Genomic DNA, 12198 nt, shown 5'->3' on the forward strand with positions numbered 1-12198 from the left:
TCTAGTGTGCACCATGTGGTTTATCAAAAGAATTGTAGGCTGAACGCGTTTCATCCAAAGACAAAGTCACATACAATTCTTCAATGAAATCATTTGTGCAGCTGAATTCCCTACTAATAAAAAGAATGTGTGTTCACAAACGTTTGCAACAAACCCAATGTTTCAAGTGTATAAGGTTGATGGTGAGTGCAGTGAAGATCACTACTAATACATTTCACACTCTGCATTGTGTTCAATGTCTTTGGAAGCAAAAATATCAAATGTCTTTTATTCTTTTTTTGTACATAATGAAAAAGTCAAATTTTTATTTTACAAAAAATTGTATAAAATCCAAAAACATTTAGGTTTAAATTTTAAACTTTTATAAATTGCTTTACATCGGCATTGATGGGCTGGACACAGCTAAGAAAGATGCTTCATTTTGTATTTTATGGGAAAAAGTATTTTTGAGAACTAACCATGGCTTATTTTACCTGGTAAACAGTAGTAACATTTATTAGTAATATAATATTAAAAAAAAACATAAACAAACAAAAAAAAATTCATAATACATGTGAAAAGGGGTCTAAATTAATGCACTTTATACAGTCTGTAAGACAGAGCCTTTCACCCTGCCGGTCATCAGAAGGCCAGTGGGTGTGGCCTCAGACATGCCCAGTGAGTTCATTGCTGTGGAGAATTAGCACCAGCTCCAGTCAAGGTCAAGGGTCGATTTCCATGGGGATCACAGTGAGCATGACGTCCTCGTTGCTGCGGCGAACAACCATGCGCAGAGTGGAGTCTTTTTTGATGGCTGTGCTGACGTCTGTGGCTGTGGAGATCCGCTGGCTGTTGATGGAGATGATGACATCATGTTCCTTCAGGCCAGCACTGCAAAAAAGAAAAGAAAAACAGAAACAAATAGAAAAAATGTTTTATTGGTTAGTTAGCAGAATTTGTTTATTGCAAACATTTCTCTTTTGTACCACGACCCCTTGCCATCACAGATGTGGCTAAAGTCCAGCAACCTAGCTGCTGGCTAACTAGGTAACTTTATTTCTTCAGAAAGGGGTTATGAAGTGCAACAATGAATTATTACTGTCCATTCTTTAATTCCTCTGTGATGCGGAGCTAAAACAATCTTTTTCTTAACTTTTATTTTTCTGTTCCACCAAAAATCCTGTAGCCTCTGTTGGTTGTTGAACCATTTAAGGTGGAATGGGAAAGTTAGCTAGCTAGTTATACATTGTAAACAGGCACCTACTGCACGACATGGGGATTGTATATTCTAGAGGGGGCTTGGCTAAAAATGAAAACATACATGAACACGAAACTGATGCAATATTAAGAATGGAAATGGAAATTTAATTTAGCAATTTAATTTAGCTTGTACCATCAAATACAGTTAAACCAAATGTGGGGGCATCTATAGCTGGCACCACATCACATTACATCACATTAATTGACCGGTGGGCCCTTTGTTATTAGAGGAGCACCTAACCAGCACTTCTGGGAGAACACATTTACTTTACTGGAAAGGGCACCTATGGGACACTGTCTAGTAGGGATGGAATAGAAGGCACTTGATATTGGCACCCTTTTCAATAGGTAGGGCAAAAGGGCAATTTTTTGTTTTGCTATTGGGGCAACCTATTGGGCACTTTGTCACTCTAAAAGACACTTTTACACAACACCAATGTTTTGCTCATTGTTACATTGCACATATACTGTTAATCTGATGTTTATACCTTACGCCCAAATGCTCTTGATCTACATGGCAAAAAAAGAAAAGAGGACAAGACGGAGGGGCCAAAACAACTAGAAAAACAAAGCATGAGCCAAACTGTAAGGCGGACAAGCAGAAATACTGTCACACCCCAGACTAAAACTCCTCCAGTCATTTCCCAGAATTCTGTTGTGACCATTTCCAAAGCAAACAGTAAACATCATATGCAATGTATTTTTAAGTGGCTGAAAAACTGAGCACTTTATCAAATAAACTATAATAAAACTCAAATCAAAAGTCAGTAGAGGCAAGTCTCAAGTCAGTATACAATCAAGTTAGTACATGCAGGCAGTAAAAAATCAGCATATATTATCAAATATGAGCAAGTCTCAAGCCAGTATGGTTTAAGCAAGTCTTAAGCCAGTACTATGAAGTCTTAATTCAGTACAAGTCTCCAGTAAGTACAGGCAAGTCTCAGGTAGGTATATTATATCAAGCCATTACAGGTAAGTCTGAAGTCAGTAAATAGTCTGTAGTCTGTACAGATAAGTCTCAAGTCAGTATAGGCAAACCTTAATTCAGTATAAAGTCTCCAGTAATGATAGGCAAGTTCCAAGTCAGTATACACAAATCTGAATTCAGCAAGTTTTTTTTATCAATACCGGCAAGTCTCAAAGTCAGTACAGGCAAGTATCAAGTCTACATTGGCCAGTCTTAGGTAGCAGTAGCGATAGCGACAGTAGCGAAACCTACTGTCGCTATCGCTAAGAGGGATCTGGCAACACATTAGCGATAGCAATGAGTGTGGTGCTATCGCTAATGTGTTGCCAGATCCACTGTTTTTTTCCCCGCGAGACAGGTTTAAGCTTGACGTGAAATATTGTCACGTTTTAATCGCGCAAAATCTTGTGCCACGAGATTTCGTCACACCCCTAGACCTGAGACTTTACTCTCGTCTATATTAGTGTCTCGTCACACCCCTACTCAGGTCTGTATAGGAAAGTCTTAGGTCTGTATGGGAAAGTCTCAAACCAGTACAAGGAAGTCTCAAGTCTGTATAGGCAAGTCTCAGGTCTGTATGGGAAAGCTCAAGCCAGTATAGAAAAGTTTCAAGTCTATATAGGCAAGTCTCAAGTCAGTATAGGAAAGTCTCAAGTCTGTATAATCAAGTCTGTATGGGAAAGTCTTAAGTCAGTACAGGAAAGTCTGAAGTCAGTATAGGCAGGCCTCAAGTCTGTTGGGGCAGGTCTCAGGTCTGTATGGGAAAGTCTCAAGCTAGTAAAAGAAAGTGTTGAATCTGTTTGGGCAACTCTCAGGCCAGTACAGGCAACTTTCTGGTCAATAGACAGGTCTCAAGTCAATATAGGCAGGCCTCAATTCAGTACAGGTAGGCCTCAAGTCAGTATAGGCAAGCTTTAAGTCATTATAGTCAAGTTTCAAGTCAATTTATGCAGGCTTCAAGTCAGTATAGGTAAGTCTCAAGCCAGTATAGGCAGGCCTCAATTCAGTATGGGCATGCTTCAAGTCAGTATAGTCAAGTCTTAAGTCAGTATAGGCAGGCATTAAGTCAGTATAGGTAAGTCTCAAGCCAGTAGAGGAAGGTCAGTATAGGTCAGTATAGGTAAGTCTCAAGCCAGTAGAGGAAGGTCTCAAGTCAGTATAGTCAAATTTCAAGCCAGTACAGAAAAGTCTCAAGTCTGTATATATAAGTCTTGATTCAGAACAGACAAGTTTAATCCCAACCAACCCCAACAAACAGCTGCCACTGCTGAAAAAAACATTACATTAAAGGAAACTGTAATATTACTTAACACAAAATAAAAATAGCCATTATTCTACATAAATGATTCAGCCTTCTCACTTATTCTACTGAAGACTGACTTTATTATTTTTCTTTACGTTTTCTGCTGAATAACATTGGTTGCCAAATATTTAGTGCACCCCTGCCTTTAATACTTGTGAGTAAATTAACTGTAACCAAGACTGCAATACAGTCAAATATGAGACATTTATACATGGAAAAATGGACAGTTATTTCAGGCAGCAGTGAACTTCAGACCAAGAAGCCTGGCATTTGGAGCTCATCAGTCTCCACACTGTGAGTCATGAGTGTGGCAGGAAGGGCCTGTGGTTAGCCTGTGTGTGTATGTGAGCTGAACACACACACAGCACTCGCTCCGGGAACATGCAATATTAGAACTCCAGTAATGGGTGTGCACTTTTGGGAAATTACAGAGGGCTGACAATTCGCCTGCAAATATTAAAAATCTCAATGTCTGAATCATCAAGCAATGTATATTTACAAATAGTTACTTACAGTTAAGCATGATTCAGATACAGATAAAAGCTGAAAGCATCAGAGCTGCTTGATTAGGGCTGTGTGGGCGTGTCAGACAGAATGATGATTGACAGTGGTGTAGCCACAGCAATGTAAACTATTCTATAACAGCAGGTTTAGGGTTAATTTTATGTCCAGCTCTGAATCTGCGAGATATCAGATTACTGAGGTAAAATTGCGTTCAAGTGGGAGTAATCACTGTAAGCCTTATTTAAATTCTAGGAGTGGGCTAATATTGCAATTTAATTCATTTAGGCAACTTAATCCTTAATATATAAGGAAGGACTGCACAAAAATGGTAAAAATAACGGATAGAGGGGGTAAAATAAAGTACAAATAAGCAGTGCAGCCTAAAAAAAAAACAAGTTGAGTATGTCCTAGTTTTGATTTGTGAGGGAAAATGTGGCAAACCCACAGGTAACACTAATATACACATTCAGCATATGCAGTTTGCATTAATATATAATTGTATTTTATACATCTTCAATTATGTATTGAATAAATAGTGTAGCATTGTTACCATAAATAACCTCTTTAAAATCATGTTAATGCTCCACTAACAAACAGTAACAAGCAGATAGTGTCTATATCACATTTAATCTGAGCTTGGTATGCTGATAACTGCACTATGTAACTCTGTTAAAGCAGACAGAGCTACATTTAAGAAAACTACATATTACTGCATAACCCGAGTAATATTAGTGTAAAATCTTGTATTACCCTACTGCCTTACTCAGCATGTTCCTTTAACTTTTACTGACAGTTCAATGAATCTCTCAGCTTGTCCAGAAATGCATGTAAGCATGTGCTTCTGGAGTGTGAACTTCCCTTCCCTTCCCTTCCCTTTACTTCTCATAAATGGAGATGATGTAAAGTTATTATCACCAGAGTTTCTAGTTGAATTTTGTTATGTCTGATCGAATAGTGTCAAGACATTTTTACGGACTGTGTGCTCTGTGTCAGAAAACATTCTGGTCTGGTCTTTTTTCCTCTGCAAAATAAGCCTTAAAATAACTTCATCATGTTAATCCCCTGTGTGAATCGAAATGTGGGTAAATATTTCTCTATATACTGTAGATTATTAAAGTCTATGGCAAACCTTAATGTACAACATTCAAATCCAGACCAGAGGCACAATGCAGCAAGCAACTTTAGATAAGTATGTTTTTTTGCAGTTATAAACTGTATTTTAAAAAGATGAGTTTCTTTGATTTTACCAAATTGAAAACCTCTGGAATATAATCAAGAGGAAGCTGGATGATTTTTTGCACCAGGAGTAAAGCAGCATAAAGTTATCCAAAAGCAGTGTGTAAGACTGGTGGAGGAGAACATGCCAACATGTATGAAAACAGTGATTAAAAACCAGGGTTATTCCACCAAATATTGATTTTTGAACTCATAAACTTTATGAATATGAACTTGTTTTCTTTGCATTATTTGAGGTCTGAAAGCTCTGCATCTTTTTTGTTATTTCAGCCATTTCTCATTTTTCACAAATAAATGCTCTAAATGACAATATTTTTTTGGAATTTGGGAGAAATGTTGTTAATTTTACTCAAACATATATAATCGCAAAATTAAAGAAACTGATTCAGAAACTGAAGTGGTCTCTTAAATCTTTCCAGAGCTGTATATCTGCATAACAACATTTTGTTTTTAGGATTACAGTGTTTTAAACTTTGTTTAAAACACAGGTTTAATCATGTGACATATCTCAAAGAACAATCTATTTTATAATACATTTTCCAGAGAACCAAATTACAGGGAAATACTGGAAAATACAATTTTTACAGTGCTTTCTTTTTGATAGCATTAGCTCAAGGCAGCATTATGTAAGAATTCCAGTGACTAGTTAGCTTAGAGGCTAACAGTTTTCAACCAAAAAACAGACATTTCCACAATCACCCACCAAATGCCACAGGCATGACTGTGCTTATGACACTTCCTGAGGTTATATGGAGTAAAAAGTGTAGTGGATTGAGGCTAAAGTGCTATGCTGAATCAGCACTAAACAAGTGTACTGTCCCCATTGCGCACACACACACACACACACACACACACACACACACACACACACACACACACACACACACAGGGGTTTAGCCTCATGGCCTTGCATGTTTATTCACCCTTAAAAATCCTCTTACTCAGTGTTTTCTGTGACCACAGTTTTACAGTTCTGTGTGTGTGTGTGTGTTATGAGGGTGGGGGGTCTAACATAATCTGAATCATAAATATGTAGTTTATGTGAATCTGAATCATAAAATATGTAGTTTGACGAAGCCAAAGACAATAAGACTGGAACGGTATTAGCATTAGCTGCAACCCTAATAATACCCTGATAAGTGCTAGCTCTTTCACCGTTTAGAGGGGAGTATTATTGGCCTGTAGCCTGCTGCTAACCCCGGCTAGCACTGCTGGAGCAGCATTAGCATTATCTAAGCACTAGCTCTTTCACCGTTCAAGGGAGTATACTGGACTGTAGCCTATATGTACCGTGTTAAAACAAGCCATGTGGAACAAACTGCTAGCTAACATCCTCATGGCTTACCAGAACAGCGCTAGCCGCTAATACTAATGCTGCTGCATCCAGTTTTCGTCCAATAAATGGAAGTGCTTTACTCACCCAAGCACACAGTTTTCAAGACAGAAACCTGTGTAGATTATCATCCAGTGCCTATCTGACTTTGAATTTATTTATTTTTTTGTTCACTTAGCTTAGCTTTTAGTTAGCACCCCACCACTACCCAGTGATGAGACCTGCTAAATTAGAAGGAAAAAATGGTGACACCCCGGTCGAAAATATTGCACCTTATAATCTGGTGAACCTTATCTATGAAAATAGACGAAAAAAATTATGAATAAATGAAAAAAAGGTAAACTGTGGTGAAGAATATTGGTTGTCAGTGAATTGTCACAATATTGTATCATGAGACGTCTGTTTTTCTCAACCCTTGTAGCATGTGAGCAGTACATTTTTTTTTTTTTTCTGAATAAGGGCATTTTATCACAGAGGTTGTTTGACCTGCATGCTTCCAGTCCCAGTTCTGAACTGCTTTGAGTTGGTGGGTAATGATGGGTGTATATAATGGCTGACGCATGTCTTTAGTTGGTTAGAGTATGAAATGCCAGGCCTACATTTAATAGAGCAGAAATTTGCTAATGGCTTTGTGGACATTTTAGGCCAAATTCATATACTGACAGATTTACAGAGACATTAATGCTGCGTTACACTGACCTCAGATGTTGGATGTCGGAGCTGGGAATTACATCACACCCGAGTTTCAGTTAAACATTTAGATATCAGCTATCATTGTAAGCACTGTCCATGGATAGCATTGCTAGCAGTACTAGTTGATGACAACAAATTATGGGACATTCCAGGATTTTGGTACATTTCCTGTCCCACCACTTAAATTTCAAATGTACATATCCAAAATATCTAAATGACTATTTTTTGTGATAAATGTACTTGTTATAAGACAAACTGTAAAATATGGTGGAAAAATAAGCTCCTTAGATATTATTCAAAAGACCGAATACCTTTGGACCACCTCAAAAAATGGCCGTTTTCTCTTGTCCCACACATTGGGTGACCAACTCCTTTGGCAAATTTAACAATTAAAATAAGCTCTAAATAAATGACTTCCTCTTGTATATTGTTGATATGCATCTCCTTTACTTATGAAAACAACTTCTTTGGTCTACATTGTTTTGCATGTTACAGTTTTTTATGTTATTAAGTTATATGCGCTCAACCCTGTTACCATAAGGAATTTTACCTGCAGAGAAAGAGTTAAAATATTTGTCTACTGGAACAAAGGAAGTGACATCACAAGGACATTTTCTGCCCACATGGCAAGACCAAGAGTAAGTGCTCTAACAATTTTCAAGTTTTTTTTCCAAATATGTTTGTCCAAGTTGTGTGTGTCACTCAGTGAACGCAACCCTGTTACTCATATTGTAAGACTAATATTGAGTAGAGTCCAAATTTACTTTATATACTTATATAACCATGTTTGATCTTGATCTTGTATACATAGCTAAATTTTACAGTTAGCATCTGTTTCTGGGTTAAACCACAACTTAGCCTAGATTTGCAACCCTGTTACTCACAACCCTGTTACTGTAAGTTACCAAATTTAATGCATAATATAATTTAAAAAACTGCTTTGATACCTGAGCTTGACGAATCAAACTTTTTGATAGTCTATTACCTGTATTTAATAAATATATGACTAAAAATTATCAAATTGAAGATCAAATTTTCAGAAGTGACCACCCCTGAAATGTACCAAAATCCTGGAATGTCCCTTATATAGTATATCTTTTTTTTAACTCTAAATCTAATAACACATATATTTAACTATTTAAAACATGTACTGGTCAAACTCAGGCAGCTTTACTTCATTTTTTACAAGGTTTCTAAGCCAATGATAGTTACAAAACTCATGTGATATTAAAAAAGTCCACTAATTGTCCACTAATTCCTTTGAAGAAATGGTTGACTCTATGTTCAAATAATTGATATTTATGACAAAAAAAAATCACTTCTGTTACTGTAACTTACTCCTGTTACTTTTTTTTATTTTTAGTAAAATGGCTGGAAGTAACGGGAATGAGTTTTTAGCATAGAATTAGCACAAATGAACAACCATTAAAAATAAACAAATAAGATCTAAAAACGAATTTAGGCAACAGGACAGAGTGTTGAGACTAATCTCTTTAGTTATAGTTACAATAAAATCAAATATACATAAAAACAAATAAGAGAACTTAATTTTTTGTCTTCCCATGATCTTCAGAAGAACCAGCTGATGTCACTTCCTGTTGTAGTGTAATGTAATGTGTTACGGTAACAGGACTGAGTAAAACCCAGGGACACAATTAAAATGCGTATTTTAACTTATATATTATGGATTTTTTTAATTAAAAAAATATTTTAAAGCATAGATGGGATTCAGAGTCATTTTGGCCCTGTTCAGCACAATAGGAACTGAAGTTACTTACACAGCAGCTGGGGTTTTGGTGATGACCTCGATTACGTAGGCTCCAGATGTAATATCAGGGAAGTCCCTCTGTTTAGCTTTCAGCTCTTTAGCCAACCTAGAGAAATATTAATATATATATATATATTACTAAACAGGATCTGCTGGGAGTGGAGTTATTTACATTTATATATGAGTTAAATAGCTTGAATACTAACGCAGGGGTCAGTGTCATCATTCGGACACCAATGTATTTCTTCTTCGCTCCTCCTCTACCTGTAAAGAAAATCAAATTTCAAAATCAATACAAGATTATTAGTTTTGTTTAATTTAATTTATTTCTATTATATCTACATTGTAACTGTAGATCCTTGCAAAATATACATCAATTCCACTGATCATCTATTAAAAAACAGTTAACTTAAAACTCACTAATGATAGAACAGTTGCTGATGTCAGAAATATGTTTATGTTTAATGTTAATAGTATTTAGTAGACATTTTTATCCAGAGTGAATTATAAGTCTTTATAAATCCTCAATTTAATTCAAAATATTTCTGGCCTCCAATACTCCAGAATACAGTGGTCTGATAAATTTCATGATTTTCCTTTAAAAATCATTGGTTGTTCGGATCAGCAATTTCAGTTTAATATATCCTATAGCAGACTGAAGAGTGGCAAAATGGGATTCCAGTCAATATCAGCAGATTCTTGAGAACAATGTTTAAGAATCAGTGAGAAAGTTGAAGTTGAAGCGCCGGGGCTGGATACTTCAACAAGACAACGACCCCAAACACTAAACTCTGCTCTAAATCTACTAAAGCACTAAATCATTCATGCAGAGCAACAAGTACAACGTTCTGGAATGATCATCTCAGTCCTCAGAACTGAATATTATTGAAAATCTGTGGTATGATTTAAAGCGGCTGTTCATGATCAGAAACATCAAACCTGACTGAACTGGAGATGTTCTGTAAAGAAGAATGATCCAAAATACCTTCAATCAGAAGTCAGACTCTTATTGGAAGCTATAGGAAGCGTTTAGAAGCTGTTATTTTTTCAGCAAAAGGAGGATCTACTAAATATTAATGTCATTTTTCTGTTCGGGGCCCAAATTTATGCACCTGCCTAATTTTGCTTAAATAATTTTTGGACACTTTCTGTAAATCCTATAAACTTCCTTTCACTTCTCAAGTATTACTGTGTTCATCTGATATACGATATATTTAACTGAAATTTTTGATCCAAACAACCAATGAAAGGAAAATCATGAAAATGATCAGGGGTGCCATAATTACCTTAATTTAAGCGGTACATAATTATTTAACTATTAAAAACCCAAGTAGAAAAACAGGAAATGCAATAAAACCGTACCCTTTTTTTAACTAAGATTTTCAGTAACTTTTTGTTCACTAAGAACCAATTTCTCTTATATCTCTTGTCCAAACTTAACACACATGCTGAATGTACTACACTTCTGGAAAAAATAAACACTTTACGCAGAACAATATTTTGTTAATTTTAAGTCATAGTGCAGTGTTTTTTTACATGAGGATTTTTAAGGCCCACACTGAAGTAACTGTATTGTATACATGTTTTGTTGGTTGTCTGCCACGACAGTGTAAAAATATATTAAAACTGTAATTTTGTAATTGTTTTCTTTAAAAGGCAAGACAATGATGCTAATGTTCAATATGTTTAATGATAAAAGTAACTAATTAAAACCTATGAAAATAGTGTTTGGTTTTGCTCAAAAATTTTCCATGTAGTGTCCAAACTTTTTTTGTTGGGGGCCAGAAGGAGAAATATATTTGAAGTAACGGGCCACACTCTGTAATAAAACAAATAATGAAATATACCACTTTAAATAATACTTTTTTCCTGATTATTTCATTTACACACCATTTTACTTTACTACCTTTATCTTTGACAGTGTTGTGTAAACTAAGAATTTTCAAATTGATGTTTTATTTCGTGATGTTTCTTAATATAAAACTCCTTAATCACGGCAACTTTTAGACTCTTTGGCCCGATTTTCTGCGCTAGATATGCGCACTCTCTCCGCTTTTAGACTCTTTGGCCTGTTTTTCTGCGCTAGAAACGCGCACCCTCTCCGCGTTTAGAGTTTTTACGCTACAAATTCGCACTCTCTCCACTTTTAGACTCTTTGGCCTGTTTTTCTGCGCTAGAAATGTGCACCCTCTCCGACTCTTTGACCCGTTTCTGACACCTAGCGTTCAAACTTTGGATCTCACGTTATAAAAAACCTGCTTAACAGCGGGCCAACTTTCATTCTATGTCTAAAATACCTTGCCCCTGAGGGACACCCCTGATGTAGTGTATCTCTAGTGTTGACTGGTGAAACAGCAAAAAAAACGGGTACCACTTCTGGCCTGTCTGTCGTAGGACTCAGACAGGAACTGTGTAATCTTGTCTGAAGGAATGGCAAAGGAGATCCCGGCTGTAACCTTAAGAGTGTTTATCCCAATCACCTCACCATCCTGCAGACATAAGAGTTTTTTATTCCAGATCCAAAATAACACAAACGTAACAGCTAACATAAACACACATCACAACATAATGATACATAAAATCTGAGAAAATCTTACCAGATTAACTAGAGGTCCTCCGGAGTTTCCGTACTGTAAAAAAACAAAAATAAACAAATTTAGATAAGTACATATATCTATATGTCGATAAAATTACTCTAAACACTCTTGATTCAGCTCATCAATTAGTTCCTTGCATTTGTAAATAGTTTTCTCTTAAAACAGTTGCACAGTAGCCTTCTTTCCAGACCTGGAAGCGCATTTTCTGGGTATTTTGATACTTTATTCATGTTTAAAATCTGCTTTGGAGACCAGGAGCTGTCCAGTTACGGAAGCTATCTGCTCCCGGTGCTGCGTATGGGGGAGTGTGGTTGGTTTATTTTGTAACAGCATGGAGAAAAATCTTTTCATACCAGAATGGCTGCTGGTTTGAAGGAGCTCCTGCACGGTGAAATGCTGAAGAGCTCTGTACATAGTGTTTATATTCAAGAAAAATGAAAAAAAAAAAAAAAAAAAGCAGCCAACAGCCAAAGCTTTTGCAAATCTGCGTACAGGAAAATGATGCATGGAATTGTGCAATTGATTGACAATTTGAATAAAGTTCTTTTGTGTGAAAGT

General features: G+C 36.3%; 1 protein-coding gene across 2 annotated transcripts in view; it reads right to left on the minus strand.

Moving 5' to 3' along the window:
- Window positions 1-252: 252 nt before the first annotated feature.
- The window catches only part of htra1a (HtrA serine peptidase 1a), a 67416-nt gene continuing 55470 nt past the window's right edge, over window positions 253-12198 (minus strand). The window contains exons 5-9 of one of the 2 annotated variants that reach the window (XM_022666284.2): window positions 11641-11673; window positions 11415-11532; window positions 9250-9307; window positions 9054-9149; window positions 253-870 (exon numbers count right to left, since the gene is read on the minus strand). In XM_022666284.2, coding sequence (XP_022522005.2) covers window positions 702-870; window positions 9054-9149; window positions 9250-9307; window positions 11415-11532; window positions 11641-11673 — 474 coding nt within the window. In that variant the 3' untranslated portion in view covers window positions 253-701. The remainder of the gene's footprint in view (window positions 871-9053; window positions 9150-9249; window positions 9308-11414; window positions 11533-11640; window positions 11674-12198) is intronic. The other variant, XM_007230623.4, reaches the window with a different exon arrangement.

Source organism: Astyanax mexicanus, chromosome 14 (genome assembly GCF_023375975.1).
Source record: "Astyanax mexicanus isolate ESR-SI-001 chromosome 14, AstMex3_surface, whole genome shotgun sequence".
NCBI classification, from domain to species: Eukaryota; Metazoa; Chordata; class Actinopteri; order Characiformes; family Acestrorhamphidae; genus Astyanax; species Astyanax mexicanus.